At 49.4% G+C, this 20,792-nt stretch overlaps 1 protein-coding gene across 1 annotated transcript; it reads left to right on the top strand.

Annotated features, from left to right (window-relative positions):
* Window positions 1-516: 516 nt before the first annotated feature.
* On the top strand, window positions 517-20,593 carry RNF122 (ring finger protein 122). The gene is made up of 6 exons (XM_033230731.1): window positions 517-972; window positions 9,159-9,315; window positions 16,548-16,593; window positions 16,854-16,895; window positions 18,811-18,893; window positions 19,439-20,593. Exons 1-6 carry the CDS (start codon window positions 948-950, stop codon window positions 19,551-19,553), a joined length of 468 nt encoding a protein of 155 aa, XP_033086622.1. The 5' UTR covers window positions 517-947; the 3' UTR covers window positions 19,554-20,593.
* The last annotated feature ends 199 nt before the right edge of the window (window positions 20,594-20,792 follow it).

Below are 20,792 nucleotides of genomic sequence, written 5' to 3'. Positions count from 1 at the left end.
GAACAGCCTGTCCAACATGGCGAAACCCCGTCGCTACTAAAAAGACAAAAATTATCTGGGCATGGTGGTGAGCGCCTGTAATTCCAGCTACTCCGGAGGCTGAGGCAGGAGAATCACCTGAACCCAAGAGGCGGAGGTTGCAGTGAGCTAAGATCGTGCAGCTACACTCCAGCCTGGGTGATAGAGGGAGACTCTGCCTCCAAATACCTAAGTAAATAAATAACAGATCTATAGGCGGAAAACAACGTGTCAGTAATTGTTCCTTTGCTTTGGTGTCCCTGGGCAGAAGGCGGGCCCCCACCCCGGGGCATCGCACGACGCAGCTCCCTTCTCTGCAGACGGAAGTTTCCCCAGGCCTGGGAAGACGAAGTGGGAGGGACCCACCGTGCGAAGATCCTCCTGGCTTCCAGGGAAGGGAGGGCGGACCTGCAAATAATAGCCGGGGGCAGGAGAAAGGCTCCGATTGGTCGGAGGGCGGGTGACGAACAAGGGGCGGAGTTTTCCTGGGGGGCTGGTGGGGGCAGTAAAAGGGAAGGGGTGTGCACCGCCGGGTGTCAGTTTCGGAACCCCAGCCAGCTCACCTCCGCGCCGCTGAACCCTCCGGCAAAGGTTTTCCCTCCTCCCCCGGCTGAGGGCTTCTGCCGCCCGGGCACCCCCGCCCCGCGGTGCCCCACATTTCCCCAGCCAGGGGCCGTTGGCGCGTGCGCTCCGTGCGGCTCTGCTCCGCGGGACTTTGTTTGTTTCCTCCTGGTCCCTCTTTGTTGGGCTGAACACCGGCCTCGCCAAAGCCCCCCACTCCGGAGGGAGTTCGACTTCTCCAGCAGGGCGGCTGCAGCGCGCTGCCCCGACCCCGCCTGCGGCCCCTCACGCCGCTAGTGCTCCCACCCCGCCTTCCTGGCACCCCGCCTGCGTCCGTTCGCCCTAGGAAGCCAACCGCGACTTCATTGATGCACCCATTCCAGTGGTGTAACGGTGAGTCCCCGGGGCGAGGGCCGAGCCTACGTGGGGCTGGTGGGAGCCGCGGCGCGAGGCGCAAGGTCGGACAGCAGCGCGCTGGTCCTCCCTCGGGAACCAAGTTTCTCCTGAAATGGGACGGTCGAGAAGGCGTCCTGGCGCCCCACTCTGCTCTGCACAGCGCGGAATTTGAAACTATCCAGGTTTCACGCCAGGGCCTGGAAGGGGCCTTCGGACGGGCGGCGGGCCAGGGGCGTGGGAGCCGAGGGGTTCCTGGCCTTTGTGTGGCGTCCCCGCTCTTCTACCCCCTTCCCCTGCCTTTGTGCGCTCAAACTCTGTTCTTTGTTGTGGTTGTTGGAGGAGAATTAAATCCGCGCTCGGGCTGGGATCTCCTAGAGGGAGCTCAAGTTCCCGGCCTGAAACTTTGCAGGCTATTGTAAATATGTATACCGTGCAGCGTGCGGGACGGGGCGCGGGGGTGGCTTCCTCTGGCTTTGTTGGTTTCCCACGGGCTGCTGGCATGGCTTAGTGCCTGTGGAAGACTGGATTAAAGAGTCGCTTTCGGCCGGGCGCGGTGGCTCACTCCCGTAATCCCAGCACTTTGGGAGGCCGAGGCGGGCGGATCACCTGAGGTCGGGAGTTCGAGACCAGCCTAACAACATGTAGAAACTCCGTCGCTACTAAAAATACAAAATTAGCCGGGCGTGGTGGCGCATGCCTGTAATCCCAGCTACTTGGGAGGCTGAGGCAGGAGAATCGCTTGAACCGGGAGGTGGAGATTGCAGTGAGCCAGGATCATGCCATTACACTCCAGTCTGGGCAACAAGAATGAAACTACATAAAAAAAAAAAACCAAACAAACAAACAAAAAAGCCGTTTTCCTGAGTTGATAAACCCTTGCAGAGAGCTCCGCTCCCGGCTGTCCCTGGGATGCCAGGCTGGCCTGGCGGGAGCCATCCTTTCTGGCCCCAAAGCCGGATTGGGGTGTCTGCTCCTGAGCCCAAGTGAAGGCTGCACCTCCAGACCCGACAACCCCTCGCCCCATTTCTCCCCAGGCCTGGGTGATGCTTCTAAGTTAGTTCATTTCACCTGAGGCTTTTTGGAGGTTCAGGTGATACTGGGTTAGGCTGGAATCTGATTCCTCAGCCAGCTACCCAAATGTAGGTGTTTCCGAGCGGGACACTTCAAAACCTTGGATACTAATCGCCCCCCTCCAGCCCCCCTGGGGTCCCACTCTTGACCGCGTTGTTCCGATGCTTGGAGAGTTTCTGGGAGAGAGAGATGGGAAGCAGCTGGCCTTATCTGTCAGTATGGCAAGCAAGCTAGTTACAAGGGGAAAAAAAATCATTCTTGAGAGTACTTCTGCCAGATCTTGGATTAATTATGTCAAGAGGCTTTGTTTTAAGGCACAGTTTAAGTAGCATGTATACCCCACGTCCCCCCACCCCGCCTTCCTTCTTTTGCTGGTCAGATCTCATTTCCTGAAAATGAACCAAGCCGTATGTGATAGGCGGTTTTGTGGGAGAGGGGGCAGAGGATGGGGGTTGAGGAAGGCCCGTGCATCCTAGCATCTGGGAAAGATTCCCCTTGGCTGGGAACGAGAAGCAGTTCCCAGATCCCCTGGTCTTTCTTGGCCAGCCCTTGTCTGACGTCATTCCTGCTCCCAGCCTGCCAGATGAGATGAGACATTCTGATGTCAACGCTTTCATAGGTTGGCGGAGACAATGGAACAGAGACTTAAGGAGAAATGAGGCAGCTGTTAGTAACACTGCTCTTTCTGGGCAGCCCCCTTTCATATCAGGTTTTAGACTTGCTGCTTTTTTTTTTTTTTTTTTTTTTTTTAATTTTCTTGAGATGGAGTTTCGCTCTTGTTGTCCAGGCTGGAGTGCAATGGTGCGATCTCCGTTCACCACAACCTCCGCCTCCCAGGTTCAAGCGATTCTCCTACCTCAGCTTCCTGAGTAGCTGGGATTACAGGCATGTGCCACCACAGCCGGCTAATTTTGTATTTTTAGTAGAGACGGGGTTTCTCCATGTTGGTCAGGCTGGTCTTGAACTTTTGACCTCAGGTGATCTACCCGCCTCAGCCTCCCAAAGTGCTGGGGTTACAGGTGTGAGCCACCGGACCCAGCCCATTTTAATGTTTTTTTGAGAGAGGCTCTGACTCCGACAGCCGTGCTGGAGTGCAGTGGCATGATCATGGCACATTGCAGCCTCCACCTCCCAGGCTCAAGGGATCCTCCTGCCTTAGCCTTCCAGCATAGCTGTGACCATAGGTGTGTGCCACCACACCTGGCTACTGGCTAATTTTTAATTAATTAATTTACTTTTACTGATAGGGTTTCACTACATTGCCTATGCTGGTCTTTAACTCCTGGGCTCAAGCAATCCTCCCACCACAGACTCTCAAAATGCCGGAATTACATGCAGGAGCCACCTCGTCTGGCCCTCTTTGCACTTCTTAGAAAAGTGACTGAGAGGCCGGGCGCGGTGGCTCAAGCCTGTAATCCCAGCACTTTGGGAGACCGAGACGGGCGGATCACGAGGTCAGGAGATCGAGGCCATCCTGGCTAACATGGTGAAACCCCGTCTCTACTAAAAAAATACAAAAAAACTAGCCAGGCGAGGTGGCGGGCGCCTGTAGTCCCAGCTACTCTGGAGACTGAGGCAGGAGAATGGCGGGAACCCGGGAGGCGGAGCTTGCAGTGAGCTGAGATCTGGCCACTGCACTCCAGCCTGGGTGACAGAGCGAGACTCCGCCTCAAAAAAAAAAAAAAAAGAAAAGAAAAGTGACTGAGAGATCCTGTCCGTTGACTCCAGTGAAGAAGCAACCCCTCCCCCACCCCTTCAGAAACTACCTGGAGTCCCTCTTTCCTGGGGCCGGTATTCTCTGTCCTTATATCGTTTTAAAGAAAAACCTTACTGCAATGTCAGCTTTTGACCAAGAGACTATTTTGCCATTTCTTTAATAGTAACACAAGCAAATGAACCATCTCTTGACTATGCTCTTCCCACCAACCTCTTTAACATGTAAAATACCAAGCTCACTGATTCAATCAGTGGGGAGATAAAGGGGAAGCCTTTATCAGACGGGATAAGATGGTGAGGATAAACTGATCAGAAAACTTACGGGGGGCCATCGTGCTTGTGGAGTGCACAGATATCCTCTGTAATAGCTCTGACCAGGTTCTGCAAGTTCAAAGAAACTGGAAACCAAAGGAGGTTTCAGCTCATAAACGGTGCCTGGAAGAACTAAGGCAGATAGGGGGTTAGACCCTCTTGTAACATCAAATACTGCTGAGGAAGGAGGTGAGAAGACAGCTGGGAGCACCAGGTCTCGTTGGAAGGGAAGTCCTAAGGCCCTTTTCCAGCATAGACTGAAGTTTGTCACTCTAGCCAGTCTGCCATGATGTCTTCATGGAAAATTGTTCTTCTTTGACCCAAAGAAAGTAAATATTTGGGTGGGAGTGGTGGTGAAAACCACTTTCTCTCTAACCCCTGCTGGAGCCTAGACACAAGGGACTTCCTGTTGGGCACAGCAAAGTTTAGTAGCTAATTATTTCTTTCATTTCAACTTAATCAAAAAGTCTTTCAGAACAAGAACTTTTACTTTCTGTTTTCCCACAATGTGTAGGTCAGTGCATAAAGCAAGCCCTCAATCATACTCGCTGGTTGACTGGTGATCCATTAGTGGAGGGCAGTTTCTGGGCAGTTTTCCCAAACATCAGTCCTGCTGCTTTGAAGTGGGAGGTTTTGCCAAGGGGACCAGGTTATTTTAAGAAAATGGGGAATTATTTATCTGTTAACTAGTTATTGAGAACAAGCCAAACTCTAGGCTAGGCCGGACACTGAAGAATATACAAAAGTCCAAGTTGGAGTCAGCAAACCTAGGAGGTTCAGGCTTTTTTAAAATTTTTCTTGAGATGGAGTCTCGCTCTGTCGCCCAAGCTGGGGTGCAGTGGTAAAATCTCAGCTCACTGCAGCCTCTGCCTCCCAGGTTCAACTGATTCTCCTGCCTCAGCCTCTCGAGTAGCTGGGACTACAGGCGTGCACCACCATGCCCAGTTTTTTTTTTTTTTTTTTTTTTTTTTTTGAGATGGGAGTCTCTGTTGCCCAGACTAGAGTGCAGTGGCGCGATCTCGGCTTACTGCAACCTTCGCTTCCCAGGTTGAAGCAGTTGTCCTGCCTCAGCCTCCCGAGTAGTTGCGATTATGGGTGCCAGATACCACACCCAGCTAATTTTTGTATTTTAGTAGAGATGGGGTTTCACAGTGTTAGCCAGGTTGGTCTCGAACTCCCGACCTCAGGCGACCTGCCCACCTCGGCCTCCCGAAGTGCTGGGATTACAGGCGTGAGCCATCACGCCTGGCCTGAGCCTCACTTTCTATGGTGAAAATCTTTGTGTCTTTTTTTCCTATGTGGTAAGATCATCTAATCATTCTTCTGTCCTTTTCTTTTTTTTTTTTTTTTTGAGACAAGGTCTTACTCTATGGCCCATGCTAAGTGCAGTGGTGCAATCGTGGCTCACTGCAGCCTCGACCTCTCAGACTCGAGTGATTCTCCCATCTCAGCCTCCTGAGTAGCTGGGATTACAGGCACTTACCACCACACTCAGCTAATTTATCATTATTATTATTTGTAGAGGTGGGGTTTTACTATGTTGCCTAGGTTAGTCTTGAACTTCTGGCCTCACGCGGTCCTCCTGCCTCAGCCTCCCAAAGTGCTGGAGTTAACAAGTGTGAGCCACCACACCCAGTCTGTGCTTTCTTATAATAGTACTTATCATATAACCAATGATTAGTGCACATTTGAATTACAGTAACTGAATGATGTAAGACAGTTACTGAGTAAGCAGGGGCCAGAACAAATGATGGAGGTCATGAGTGCTGTAGAATTCAAGGAAGAGAGGTTATTGGACTATCACAGGCTTGATGGGCCTCAGAAGAGCATTTCAGGCAGGGAAAGCTGTGTGAACAAAGGGAAGCAGGTAAAGACAAGGTGGTGCAAGAAATAGTGAAAAAGACTGGCCCACGTGGGGTAGTATTTGAGAACTTTTAAGTAGGAAGTTGTGAAGGGACAGGGTGAATGTTTTAGGAGGACTTGAAGCCAGTCATGAGTTTGGAAAATACAAGATCAAAACGACTAGGAGGGGGCGGGGTACAGCGGCTCATGCACTGTAATCCCTGCACTTTCTTGGGAGGCCAAGACGGGTGGATCACTTGAGGTCAGGTATTCAAGACCAGCCTGTCCAACATGGTGAAACCCAGTCTCTACTAAAAATACAAAAACTAGCCAGGTGTGGTGGTGTACACTTGTAGTTGTATGCTACTCAGGAGGCTGAGGTAGAAGGATTGCTTGAACCCAGGAGGCGGAGGTTACAGTGAGCCAAGATAGTGCCACTGCACTCTAGCCTGGGTGATACAGTGCAAGACTCTGTCTAAAAATAAGAAGAAAAAAAAAGCAACTAGGAGGATGTGTCAGGCGTGTGGGGTAAATGAGAGAAGGAACTAGAAACAGGGATGACATCAACTAGGAAACAGTAGGAGGTGATGAGTGTTTGCAATAGGGCTGTGGCAGTAGAATTGGACACAGTCTGAAAGAGGTTTGAATGGAGGCTTGTTGTATACTCATCAGTAAGGGATGAAGAGGCCTGATGTCCAAGTTGACTTCCAGTCTTTCAAGCCAGCGTTCTGCTAAGTTGTGGTAGCACTGGTCGTTAGCGTATAGAATTCTGTGGCATGTGAATGCATCCTGGCTCCTAACCAAGATGTCAGGAAAGTGCCTGGAACCCAAGGCCTGGGTACAGAGAACCCTTTGGAGCTGGGCTTTCCTAGCTATTTGACTGTGGGCGGGTCACTAAATGACTGAGTCTTTTTCCCCTTGGTGGGGGAAGTAACCTTTACTGTGGCAGTACAAAGATTAAATTGATAGCATGAGAATATGCTTAGGATGTAGCAGGTGGACAGCAAATTCCAGCTCTCTCGTTCATCAAGGACTCCTCTCTTTCCCTTTCCCTTCTGCCATCCTCAGCCATTTTACTTTTCTTTTTTTTTTTTTTTTAGATGGAGTCTTTCCCTGTCTCCCAGGCTGGAGTACAGTGGCACGATGTCGGCTCACTTGCACCCTCTGCCTCCCAGGTTCAAGTGATTCTCCTGCCTCAACCTCTGGAGTAGCTGGGATTACAGATGTGTGCAACCATGCCCAGCTAATTTTTTAACAGAGATAGGGTTTCACCATGTTGGCCAGGCTAATCTCAAACTCCTGACCTCAAGCCATCCACCCGCCTCGGGCTCCCAAAGTACTGGGATTATAGGCGTGAGCCACCAGCCACCATGCCTGGTCAAGTCATTTGACTTTCTACTGGGCTGCTCTCTTTCCAGCTACAGCTTGGCTATCACAATTCTAGGTGTCTCTGAGAGACATGATCCCCCCCGCTGTGACTATAGCTTCATGCCTATAGTCCCAGCACTTTGTGGGGCTGAGGCAGGAGAATCTCGTTGAGGCCAGGACTTGGAGGCTACAGTGAGGCATGTTTACACCACTGCACTCTAGCCTGCAGGGACAGAGTGAGACCTTGTCTCCAGAAACAAATGAAGTTTCTTTTCCAGCAGATCTCTTTGTTTCTTTGCTCAGAACCTGGTCACATACCCACCTGAACATCAAATACTGGCAAGGGGGAAAGGGAGAAGTGACTGTCATGATGGGTAGGCCAGTCAGTATTTATCCCTGAGTCCTGTGAGAAGGGACGCATCTAGTGGTTGGCCAGTGCTTTTCAAACTGAATGTGCAGGAGAATCACCTGAGGAGCTTGTTAAAACGTAGGTCCTGGCTGAGTGCCGTGGCACATACCTGTAATCCCAGCACCTTGGGAGTCCAAGGTGGGTGGATCGCCTGAGGTCAAGAGTTCAAGACCAGCCTGGGCAACATGGTGAAACCCCATCTCTACTATAAATTCAAAAATTAGCCAGGCATGGTGGCGTGCGCCTATAATCCCAGCTACTCGGGAGGCTGAGGCAGGAGAATCTGGGATTCTTGAACCTGGGAGGCAGGGGTTGCAGTGAGCCGAGATCGCGCCACTGCCCTCCAGCCTGGGCAACAGAGCGAGACTCTGTTTCAAAAAAAAAAAAAAAGCATAGGTCCTGATTCATTTAGGCCAGGATGGACCCGCGAGTGTATGTTTCTAAAAAGCAGCCAGAGGATGCTGTTGCCATTGGGACCGCACATTGAGGCTTTGAGTAGAAAGAGGGAAGGTGACCACAGTAAGGGAAGTTGCAACCTCCTCCCCACCCCCATCGCCACTTTCTGGAATGCTGGCCCAGGACTTGGAGTGAACAATTTCTATTCTAGTCCTGGCACAGCTTGTCTTCTGGAGCAGGTGGCTTAATAATGACAAATGACCTTTGCAATTGTCCTTTGCAATTTACAAAGCATATTTTCTTACACATTCATTTTCAGTCCTCTCTCTATTTTGCTTGTTTTTATATAACAAAGTGAAGCTTAGAGGTAACTTCTTAAAGGTCATATGGCTAGCTAGGGAGGGGGAGTTGGAACCCAAATAATAATTTCTCAGCTAAGGCTATATGGGTTCTGACCTGATAGAATTAAGTTCTCCAGTTTCTGCTCATTGCCTAAATTCTTTTTTTTTTTTTTTTTTTTTTAATAGAGATTGGGTCTCAATGCTGTCACCCAGGCTGGTGTGCAGTGGTGTAATCACCAATCATTGCAGCCTTGTACTCCTGGGCTCAAGTGGTCCTCCCACCTCAGCTTCCTGAGTAGCTGGGACTACGTGGTAGTACATGCGCTACCATGCCCACCTAATTTTTCTATTATTTTTTGTAGAGATGGGGTCTTGTGTGTTGCCCAGGCTGGTCTTGAAGTCTTGGCCTCGAAAGATCACCTGCCTCAGCCTCTCCAAAGTGCTGGGATTACAGGCGTGAGCCATCGCACCCAGCTTGCCTGAATTTATTATCTCTTAGATGGGGATATTGTTTTAAGTATTTTGGATAGTATTCAATTTTGTAGATCAGATTTACTCAAGATTACAAAGCTAGTAAGTGTTAGAACTAGGATATAAAACTGGAGCCACTGAATCTGAGGCTTAGGTGCCCGGAGCCTGCCAGTTATTTCTATCCTGCTGACACAGTGCCATCAGCCCAGCAGTAAATTTCCAACCCTAATGATTTTTTTTTCCCTCTCCCTTTGCAGGGTGTTTCTGTGGCCTGGGACTGGTTAGCACCAACAAGTCCTGCTCCATGCCACCCATCAGTTTCCAAGACCTTCCACTCAACATCTATATGGTCATCTTCGGCACGGGCATTTTTGTCTTCATGCTCAGCCTTATCTTCTGCTGCTATTTTATCAGGTACGTGGATCCCTGGCTGAGCGGGGTGGGAGTCCAGCAGGAGGGAGGAGACCAGGGCTGTGGGGTAAAGTGAGCGAGGATCCCACAGCAGAGTCACCAGTCTTATACTGGAGGCACTACTTTGAGGACATGGCTGAGCCTGCTTTTCTCTAGGCCCCTGAGGGTCTGGTGTTTCTATTTACATCAGCCTATCAAGTTGTTCCTGAGCAAATAAGGTCACCACGGGTTGGGCTGCATCCCACCACCTCGCCAGTTATTCTAAGGTTGCCTAGAATTTCTGTGTGACTGAGTCATAAAGTTAGCAGTCCTTTCCTTGTCTGTCTGTCTCTATTCCTACTCATGCCCTTTGGGTGGTCGGGAATAGGTGGGCATCAGTTATGCCAGCATCATGTTCCTTTGCCCTCCTGGGACCTGTTGTTAGCCCTCCAGATACTAATATTAGGAAGCAAGCCAGTGTCTAGAGAGCTACTTGGGGTTTTGTTTTGTTTTTTTGAGATGCTCAGGCTGGAGTGCAGTAGTGCGATCTCAGCTTGCCGCAACCTCCACCTCCCAGGTTCAAGCAATTCTCCTGCCTCAGCCTCCCAAGTAGCTGGGATTACAGGCGCACGCCATCATGCCTGGCTAATTTTTGTATTTTTAGTAGAGATGGGGTTTCACCATGTTGACCAGGCTGGTCTCGAACTCCTGACCTCAAGTGATCCACCCACCTCAGCCTCCCAAAGTGCTGAGATTACAGGCATGAGCCACCACACCCAGCCAGAGCTACTTGTTTATTCTGCCTTATAAGCTCTTATTTTTGAGAGTGGAAAAAAATAAAACCAAAACAAACCTAAAGAACTGTCATTTATTCTTAGTTGCTTAGGGATCCAGAGGAAGACCTGGAGTTTGGCAGGGCTCTTCACACTCCAGGAATGCTTTCTGTCTCCTCCTGAAGGACTTGGGAACTGGTGGCTATTTTTTTTGTTTTGTTTTGTTTTTTTGAGATGGTGTCTCACTTCATCACCCAGGCTGGAGTGCAGTGGCACAGTCTTGGCTCACTGCAACCCCTACCTCCTGGGTTAAGGCGATTCTCCTGCCTCAGCCTCCCTAAGAGCTGGAATTACGGGTGCATGCCTAGCTAATTTTTATTTTTAGTAGAGATGGGGTTTTGCCATGTTGGCCAGGCTTGTCTCGAACTCCTGACCTCAAGTCCAAGTCATCCACCCGCCTCGGCCTCCCAGAGTGCTGAGATTACAGGCCTGAACCCTCGTGCTTAGCCTCTGGTGGCTGTTTTCTATAAAAAATTTTGAGCATGACTGGTATTTAGAATGGGAATCAAAGTCGTAGTGTTTCTGACTGGCGTTTACTGTTGGCATTGACAATTCCTCATTGTGTGGAACTCTTCTGTGCTTTGGAGAATATTGAACATCCCTGGCCAGTAGGGCATGCTAGTAGTCTTTAGGGCCATTGTGGCCATCAGCTGTCTCCCCCGCCACCCACACATTACCAGATGCTTGGGTAGACATCAGCTGGAGTCTGGGCTGGTGACAGGTCAAATAATTTAAGAAGATTAAATTAAGATTAAGGAAAAGGCTTTGCTGGCTTTATTCCTAAAATGCCCTTCTGGGTTTGAGTGCTTTGCTGGAAGGCAGCTACAAGAGAGGCAGGTACTAGTCCATCTTCCCCAAGGCTGGAAGAACTCCCTCTAAGAAGGGGAAGTGCCGTCAGGCACATCTCCCCACCACTCCCAGGTGCTACCTTGGACCTGTTCTTTCTCAGAACTTTTCACATAGGTCCCTGAAACTGGAATTTTCCATGTAAAAATCTATGCAGAAGAGATACTGGTTTATCTTCCCTCTTGTACAATTGGGTCTGAAGATTGCATCTAACCATTAAGTGGAGGTAAGGGTAGATTTCTGGTATCTCTTCTCTCTTCCTGTCTCCTCCCCTTTCCTGAAGGCTGTTTTTTTCCTCAAATTCTTCCCGACCACCAGCCTCCCAACTCCCGCACCCCCGTGTTAAGCAATTCACACTTAAATCCTGGAGACAGAAGATGAAGATATACCAAATACCAAAGATTTCTTTATGATGAGGCTGAGGTGGGTTTGTAAAACCAACTCTCTTTGTTCCCTTTCCTCCCTGCTCCCCTTGCCTACCACACACACACACACACACACACACACACACACACACACACAGAGGCATACATATGCCAAGCAGCAAAGGGCTTCAAGAGACCATCTAGGCCAGGCACCATGCCCTTACCTGTAATTGTAGCACTTTGGGAGGTCAAGGCAGGAGAGTCGCTTGAGTCCAGGAGTTTGAAACCAGCCTGGGGAACAAAACTCCATCTCTACAAAAATGACCTAGAGAAAATTACTCTGGGCTAGGAAGTGGGTGACCAGGGTTCATTTCCTAAATCAACCAATAATAGGTGTGAACTTAGGTTTTCTTTTTTATTTCTTTATTTTTTGAGACAAGGTCTTGCTCTGTCACTCAGGCTGGAGTGCAGTTGTGAGATCTCGGCCCACTGCAACCTCCACCTCCCGGGCCCAAGCCGTCCTCCCAACTCAGTCTCCCAAGTACAGGCATGTGCCACCATGCCCAACTAATGTGTTGTTTTTTGTAGATAATTTTTTGATTTTTTTTGTAGCGATGAGGTTTCACCACATCACCCAAGGTGATCTCAAACTCCTGAGTTCAAGCCATCTGCCTGCCTCAGCCTCCCAAAGTGCTGGGATTACAGGTGTGAGCCACAGTGCCTGGCCTTTAGCCACTCTTTACCAAGGACTTTCCATAGACCAGGCATTGTGGTCACCATTTTATAAACCATTTAGCTCACTTAATCCTCAGTTTAGGTATTAGCCCACTTTATAAATGAGGAACTTCATGCTCAGACAGTTTAGGATCTGCCCAAGGTGATACATAGAGGAAGATACAGAGGTGGACAAGTCTGGTAGCAGTGAGCTAGGGTCTTGCCGAGTCCTTCCAAGTGTTTGCCTTTTGAGTCGTATTCCTTGAAGTAGAGGAGTTGCTGTAGGCTCCACAGCCACCCGCTTGCAGGTCAGGGTCAGTTCTCGCAGAAGGACAGGCTGGAGAGCTGTGGATTGCTGATTTCTTTTTCTTTGGCTATAGTCAAAGAACAGAACTGGGCCGGGCATGGTGGCTCACGCGTGTAATCTCAGCATTTTGGGAGGCTGAGGTAGGTGGATCACCTGAGATCAGGAGTTTGAGACTGGCCTGACCAACATGGTGAAACCCCGTCTGTACTGAAAATACAAAAATTAGCTGGCTGCGGTGGCAGGCGCCTACAATCCTAGCTACTTGGGAGGCTGAGGCAGGAGAATCGCTTGAACCCAGGAAGTAGAGGTTGCAGTGAGCTAAGATCATGCCATTGCACTCCAACCTGGGCAACAAGAGTGAAACTCCATCTAAAAAAAACACACACACACACACAAAAAACAACAGTAACCACATGATGCTAAAAGCTGCCCCCACTGTGGTGCTACTCAGCACCACCTGTTCCTTCAGTAATCTGCTCCTTCGTCACCCTGCCCTGTTCTGTAGCCTGCCTGAAGCCTGCTGACCCTGAAGTTTCACAGTCCCAGAGGCTCACTGGTACGTGGTAGCCTGTGAATGTCTATATATAGAAAGACACACAGGCGCAGAAACCACCACTTCCTCTCCCTGCTTCTCGGTTTCCTCCTCAGCCAAAATAGGCCCCACTGCTCCTGACCTGGTGAGCTTAGCAGCCAAGGCCAGCCCCTCGCTCATTCTTTCCCCTCTCTCAGAGCTGACCTCTGCCCTACACAGGAATGGAGGGGCCGGGGAAGTACAAATAGGCAGGAAGGGAAACATTATTTTCAGGACCTGGATGCATTGTTTGTTCTAAAAGGGAAAAGAGGAAAGGGAGAGCCACTGGCAGCGGCTAGAAATGGTCTCATTGAAATCGGGGTATTTTTAGTTGCTGTGCTCACCCAACAGCTGAGAAGGCCACCTGTCCAGACTGGTTGGTACTAGGCCCCCAGCTGGGATTGCCCAGGGTTTTTGCTTTTTACTCTATTTTCCTTGCAAGCTTTTCGGCTACATTTCATCATGATCTCATCCTTTCTGAGCTGAAATCTACATGCAGGATGAGGGGGCAGCTCTGAAGCTTCCCTGTTCTGAGTTTTGGAGGATCCCTGGGCAAAACCACTAAAGGATCCAGCCAGACAAGAGGCATGAGGGGTGAAGAAGTGGTATTCTAGGTGCCTGGGGTACAGAAAACAGAAAAAGACAGCGTCTACTACATAAGTATAGCCACGTTGCAGGTGAGACATTAGTGCCTCAAAGATGCATAGCAGTCCCTCATTCCCCAGACAGTTAAAAACACAGGCTTTTCACCACTTCCTTATTTACTCTGCACGTACCTCATAACAGAGCAACAGTATCTTTCTCCCTCAAGGCGGCTGTGAGCTCCCTGTCTATGGGAACACTTCCTTTCCACCTCAGCTGAACCCAGTGTCAGTCAAACAACAGTAGCCACCTAAGCGTTGGGTATGTCCTGCCCTGCTCATTTGGAAATTGGGACAGAGACACATGTGTATGTACAAAGACCTTTTCTGGACCAAGGAGCTGTCTGCAAAGTGAAAGATGGGACAGTGGGAGCCTTGCTTAGGCCTTTAGCCCAGCCCTGCATTGAGCAGAAAGGATATTGTTGGGAGAAGGGGGAGGGGAGGGGATGGTGGATGTGCTGCCCTAGCGCCCAGGCCTGTGGCATGAGTCCACTTGGACTGGAACTCTCAAGAGGCTCCAGGAACATGAACCTTGCCAGGTCACCTGACTTCCCATCAGGAACAACGGAGGAGGCTGGCAGCCTGATCTTATCTGTCCTGCAATGTGTTGCGGGCCTGGCTCTGCCCCCATCTTCTGCCTCTTCCATCACCCAGGCAGCAGCTTCAGCTTCTCACCACACCACCTTCCACTGGGGCTCTTTGTGACTGGAGCCTCCCTTTTTTTGACTTGGGTCAGCCATCCATCTATCCACTCTTTTGTTTATTTATTTTAAAAAAAACTTTTTTGACAGCGTCTCACTCAGTTTTCCAGCCTGGAGAGCAGTGGGGGCAATCCTAGCTCATTGTAACCTCTGAACTCTTGGGCTCAAGTGACCCTTCTGCCTCAGCCCCCCGCAAGTAGCCAGGACTACAGACATGCACCACCATACCCGGCTAATTTTCTTTTGTTTATTTATTTTTGAAGAGACAAGTTCTCTCTGTATCACCCAGGCTGGTCTCAAGCTCCTGGCCTCAAAGCTCCTGACCTCAAGCAGTCTGCCTGACTTGGCATCATTCTTTATTTCTGTTTTCAGCCATTTAAGAATAAAAACCACTCTTAGGCTGTGGACCCTGCAAAAACAAGTAGTGAGCTAGATTTGGTCCTCAGACTGAAGTTTCCTGCTTCTCCTGGCTTGCTGGGTTTCTATGTTTCCTTCCACATAACCCAGGACTATGTTAAGAAGTGATCACCAGGAAAAGCCCCATAAGGTTCCCCCATAGCACACATACAGGAGGCTGTGTTTTTTTTTTTCTTTTTTTTTGAGACAGGGTCTTGCTCGTCACCCAGGCTGGAGTGCAGTGGTGCGATCTCTGCTAACTGCAACCTTCGCCTCCTGAGTTCAAGAGATTCTCATGCCTCAGCCCCCAACTAGCTGGGATTACAGGTGCATGCCACCATGCCGTGTGAATTGCCCTATGAATTTTTGTATATTTTGTAGAGTTGGAGTTTTGCCATGTTGCCCAGGCTGGTCTCAAACTCCTGAGCTCAAGCAATCCACCCACTTCAGCCTCCCAAAATGCTGGGATTACAGGCATGAGCCATCCCACCCAACCCACATACAGGAGGCATTCTAAAGCTACCCACAGAGTTCAGCATGGAAGATCCTCCACCCCTTCCTTGAAAATAATATGGCACCAAAGCCAGTGTATAATTATGGTCTCGGCCATTTACACAGCAAGCCATTCAGAGTTGTAAACTTAATAAAAGGTAGGGTGTGTCCCAGGACCAGATCAGATTCTCAGGACTATGATGTATTCCACCTGATTGGGGGACAGACCACATTATATGGTAAAGAGCTTGAACTCTGTCATCACACCAACTTTGATTCACATCCAGACTCTGCTACCAATTAGCTCTGTGATGTTTGGGCAAATAAATTCACTTCTTTGAGCTTCATTTTTCTTTTTCTTTTTTTATTTTTTTTGAGACAGAGTTTCACTCTTGTTGCCCAGGCTGGAATGCAATGGCGCAGTCTCGGCTCACTGCAACTTCTGTCTCCCAGGTTCAAGCTATTCTCCTGCCTTAGTCTCCCGAGTAGCTGGGATTATAGGCATGCCACCACGCCCGGTTCATTTTGTATTTTTAGTAGAGACGGGGTTTCACCATGTTGGCCAGACTGGTCTTGAACTCCTGACCTCAAGTGATCCACCTGCCTTGGCCTCCCAAAGTGCTGTGATTACAGGCATGAGCCACCGTACCCAGCCAGGCTTTATTTTTCTTACCTGTAAAAGCGAAGGTATCTCACTCTTAGAGTTTGAAATCATTAAGAACATATATGAATATGTTAAGTGTCCCAGTGACACATAGCAGGTGCTTCATAACCATTATATTATGCTATTGCCATTAGAAATGGCATGCCATGTTTTGGCCATTGAGAGTCAGCCCGTATGCAGGCCACCAGCTTAAAATGAAAAGCAGAAAACAAAGGAGGCATCGTCTGTTGTCTGGCACAGTGAAGGGAAGAGTGTGCTTTGGTTCCAGAATACTTAGGTTCTCCGTGTGGAAAATTCCCCAGGGTCAACAGAGACTTATTTATCCTGGCTTAACAGAAATAACCCTTTTATACTTATCTGGCTAACTTCTGCACACTCAGTAAACACAGTGTTGATTTCTATACAGTTTGGGTGACTGAAGGAATTTGCCGACCAGAAAAAGGCAGGGTGAGTGAATGAGCTATTTGGGGGTTCTGTGCTGGAGGGTCCCCCAATCTGTGTATGAGACCTGGTAGTGAATTTTGAGGCTGTCAAACCCGAGTAAGAGTCTTAGTCCTTCATCAACCCTTGTTGGTCCGCTTAGGTCCAAAGTATGCCCTGTGGTGTGTATGAGACAAGCACCCCTGCCTGCCCTCAGAAGAATGCCCAAGCAGCCAACCAGCCTCTCCTGCTTTGAATCGTTCTGTTGAACATGCTTTCTCCAATTTTTTTTTCTCTTTCCCCCAGCAAACTCCGGAACCAGGCACAGAGTGAGCGATACGGATATAAGGAGGTAAAGTGCTGTGTATTCCCCCAGAAGCTTCCTTCTCTACCTGACCTGATAGGAAGAGGCAAAGAGGGCAGGCTCAGGCTCTCCTGGGCAGGAATCCCCCTGGCCTCGCCTCTGGGCCTCCCTGAGGCTAACCCCCTTCAGTGTCTGAAGTCTGGCTTGCCCCAGGCAGTCCTGGGGACTCCCTTCATTGGTTGATACTACCTGGCTGGCCCCAGTGGTTGGTTTATTCTTCGGACATCATGCCTCCTCTTTCTTTTCAGGTGGTGCTTAGAGGTGATGCCAAGAAGTTACAATTGTATGGGGTAAGTGTGCCAGGAGAGTGTGCAGGAGGGCCCCCACAGGTGAGGCAGACAGCACCTCCCTCCAGCTCTCAGCCTGGACGCTTTTCAGAAAACTGCTTAGTCTATGCTTTCATATCTCCTTTGGCCAAATAATAGACACATCTCAGCAAGTAATTAACGTGGAATTGATTACATCTGCAACAGCCTCAGGCAGAAGACATGAAGGGTCACAGAAGGGTTTAGATGAGTAGTGCCCCACGGCCCCAGGAATCCCACAATGCATAATTTTTACCAGGAGGATGGTCACACCCTTTTATGCCATAGACAGAATTCAGCTAACTTTCCCTATGTTCAGCCCCTATGTCCTGGTTGTTACCATAGAAAATGAGGTCCTTTTACCTTTGTGTATACCCCATCTTAACAGACTAGAACTGACTAGTGTGTTGATTCCCGTGGCTCTCCCATTTCTCTCCCACCAGACTCCCACCCATACACCAATTCTTTGAGTCCCCTCAACTCTGACTTGAGGAATTAGTTATATCCTATTCCTTTCCTACCTATGCCTCTAAGGTCACCTAACCCATTTCCCAAGGCTCCTGATCATGACCACAGACACTCCTGCTCTGAGCATGTTTGTGGTTGTCTGGGAGTGGGGAGGATCACAGTTCCACTAAACATGAGACCGCCTAGACATGGCCTCATTTTGTCTGTTACGCCTCAGCAAGTGCAGGTGTTTCCCAAGCCCTTCTCTAGGAGAATAATTCAACTGAGATCAAGGGAGTTAATATGTAGGGATGTGGGAAGTCTGGATTTAAAGACTATAACTGGGCTGGGCGCGGTGGCTCATGCCTGTAATCCCAGTACTTTGGGAGGCCGAGGCGGGTGACTCACCTGAGATCAGGAGTTCGAGACCAGCCTGACCAACATGGTGAAACCCCATCTATACTAAAAATACAGAATTGGCTGGGTGTGGTGGCGCATGCCTGTAACCCCAGCTGCTTGGGAGGCTGAGGCAGGAGAATTGCTTGAATCTGGGAGGTGGAGTTTGTGGTGAGCCGAGATTGCACTGTTGCACTCCAGCCTGGGCAAGAAGAGTGAAACTCCATCTCAAAAAAAAAAAGAAAAGAACATAACTGATCACATATACCATGCCCCCATCCTTACCTCTGGTTGGTATTAAGTGCCACCTTACCAAATGTGTTGGGCAAGAAAGGATCGAAAACCATTTTTTTTTTTTTTTTTTTTTGAGACGGAGTCTCGCTCTATCACCCAGGCTGGAGTGCAGTGGTGCGATCTCGACTCACTGCAAGCTCCATCTCCCAGGTTCATGCCATTCTCCTGCCTCAGCCTCCCGAGTAGCTGGGACTACAGGCTCCTGCCACCATGCCCGGCTAATTTTTTGTATTTTTAGTAGAGACAGGGTTTCACCATGTTAGCCAGTATGGTCTCGATCTCCTGACCTCATGATCCACCCGCCTCGGCCTCCCAAAGTGCTGGGATTACAGGCGCGAGCCACCGCGCCCAGCCAAAAACCATTCTTCTAGGACAGTACTTTCCAGTGCAGTGGAAACTTCTGTGATAATAAGAATGTTCTTTATTCACACCATTCAGTGTGGAAACCATTAGCACCATGTGGCTGTTGAGCACTTGAAATGTGGTGAGTGTAACTGAGGGATTGAATTTATAATTTCATCTAATTTTGGTTAATTTAAATTTAAACAGCCACATGTGGTTAATGACTACTATGCCATCAATAAATTTAAACAGCCACATGTGGTTAATGACTACCATGCCATCAATAGTTTTGTAAAGGATGGCTAAAAAGTTTCCCTGCCTTGTAGAACAGACTGGGCTAGAGCTTAGTTTTCTTGTCTGGGGATGAATGAATGAGATGCTTCCCCAGTTTCCTCACACACCTGCTCCTTTCTCTCTGCAGCAGACCTGCGCAGTCTGTCTGGAAGACTTCAAGGGGAAGGATGAGTTAGGCGTGCTCCCGTGCCAACACGCCTTTCACCGGAAGTAAGTGGGAATGTGTCTAGGGTGCCTGTCAAAGGAGAAATAATCAGGGATCATCTTCTGGAACCTTCCAGTCTCTGCCACTTTCTATTTACCCCTTGCCAGTGATGTCCCTGGTCCTGCGTGAACACAGAGCAAAGCCCAGGGGTATTAGGTTGGGACAGGGATAGGGATATTCTTCTGTTTTTTTTTTTTTGAGATGGAGTTTTGCTCTTGTTGCCTAGGCTGGAGTGCAATGGTGCGATCTCAGCTCACTGCAACCTCTGCCTCCCAGGATCAAGCAATTCTCCTGCCTCAGCCTCCCAAGTAGCTGGGATTACAGGTGCCTGCCACCATACCTGGCTAATTTTTGTATTTTTAGTATAGATGGGGTTTCACCATGTTGGCCAGGCTGGTCTCGAACTCCTGTCCTCAGGTGATACACCTGCCTCAGCCTCCCAAAGTGCTAGGATTACAGGTGTGAGCCACCATGGGATATTCTTGTTTCGAGACAACTGGAGCAGTGTGGTCTATCTTGTTAGAGATTACCGTTCTTCATTTGTTCCCAGGTGTCTGGTGAAATGGCTGGAAGTTCGCTGTGTCTGCCCCATGTGTAACAAGCCCATTGCTGGTCCCTCAGAGGCCACGCAGAACATTGGGATTCTATTGGATGAACTGGTGTGAGTGCTGCCACTACACCGAGACCTGGAGAAGACCTCTTGCCTCATGGATGCCTGGTCCGTCTGCACAGCTCCAACCAACAGGACTGTAGGGTGATGATGATCACTTTCCCAGTGATGGGAAGGGTGGTCTAGGGCTGGGTTTCCACCCTCAGTTTGAGACCAGTGCCAGATGTGCCCCCACTTCCTGCCTCCTGAAGCCTTCTTCCCTGCTACTCCATGCTGGTGGCCTCTCCCATCAAGACCACTGTCTCCCGGTACTGGACTATCTACCTGCCTTGTCCCTGTAATGGGGGGAGGCATTCACCCCGATCAAGAACATGGAGAACATCCTCTTTCAAGGCTCCCCTTAGGAGGATGAGCTGCCCTGATCCAGAAGGGATGAGATGGGCTCTGCCCTCTCTACAGCCTTCCCTCCCCTTCCCACTCCTTCCAGAGGAAGATTAGAAGGGAAGGAAGGAAAGATCAGGGAACCAAGCGCCTCCACGGGAGGCAAGGGAGGCTCTGTAGAAAACAGAAGAGCAGGGACATAAAGGAAAATGTCAATGTTTACATGGGACCTATGGAAACAAAGGCTGGCCGGCGCCGGCTGACTCCAGGGTAAGAGAGGGCCCGTCCCCTGCCAGGACCCACGGTGCTATCCATTCAATCTCTTCCTCAGTTAATCTCGGAGCTTCCTATTCTATGTTGAGGTTTGTGGGCCCCTCTAGAGGAGGGCTAGTTCTATGCTTAAATTGATTCCCAGGGGCCTTTTTTTTTTTTTTTTGGATCAAAAGGGGTGTGGGGATGGGGGTGTCTACGGTTAAGCAACAGAGACCTCCTTCCCTTTGTAAATAGTATTTTTATACTTCATCCTCACCGCTCAGGCTTTAGATATGAAATCCCCAGAATGGAAGGGGGTGGGGATTTTCTGTTCCTCCCTGGAGTGGGTGAGGGTGGAAGAAAGTTACATATTTAAAGAAAAATAAATTTAATAACAAGTTTCTCTAACCTACTTTTGCTTGTGGTTGTGGCTGCCTGGCCCTTTTCTGCCAATAGAGGGAAAAAAGTTCTCGAATTGCCTCTTCTCACTTCCCCATACCCAAATCAAACACACACACACACACGTTCCTGATCCTTTTTAAATTTCTTTATCTTTTTTTTTTTTTTTTTTTTTTTTTGAAGCGGAGTCTCGCTCTGTCGCCCGGACTGGAGTGCAGTGGCCGGATCTCAGCTCACTGCAAGCTCCGCCTCCCGGTTTACG

Source organism: Trachypithecus francoisi, unplaced genomic scaffold, assembly GCF_009764315.1.
Source record: "Trachypithecus francoisi isolate TF-2019V2 unplaced genomic scaffold, Tfra_2.0 Contig01440, whole genome shotgun sequence".
Classification (NCBI taxonomy): domain Eukaryota; kingdom Metazoa; phylum Chordata; class Mammalia; order Primates; family Cercopithecidae; genus Trachypithecus; species Trachypithecus francoisi.
Note: the sequence above shows the minus strand (reverse complement) of the source record. Positions and strands in the feature narration are given on the sequence as shown.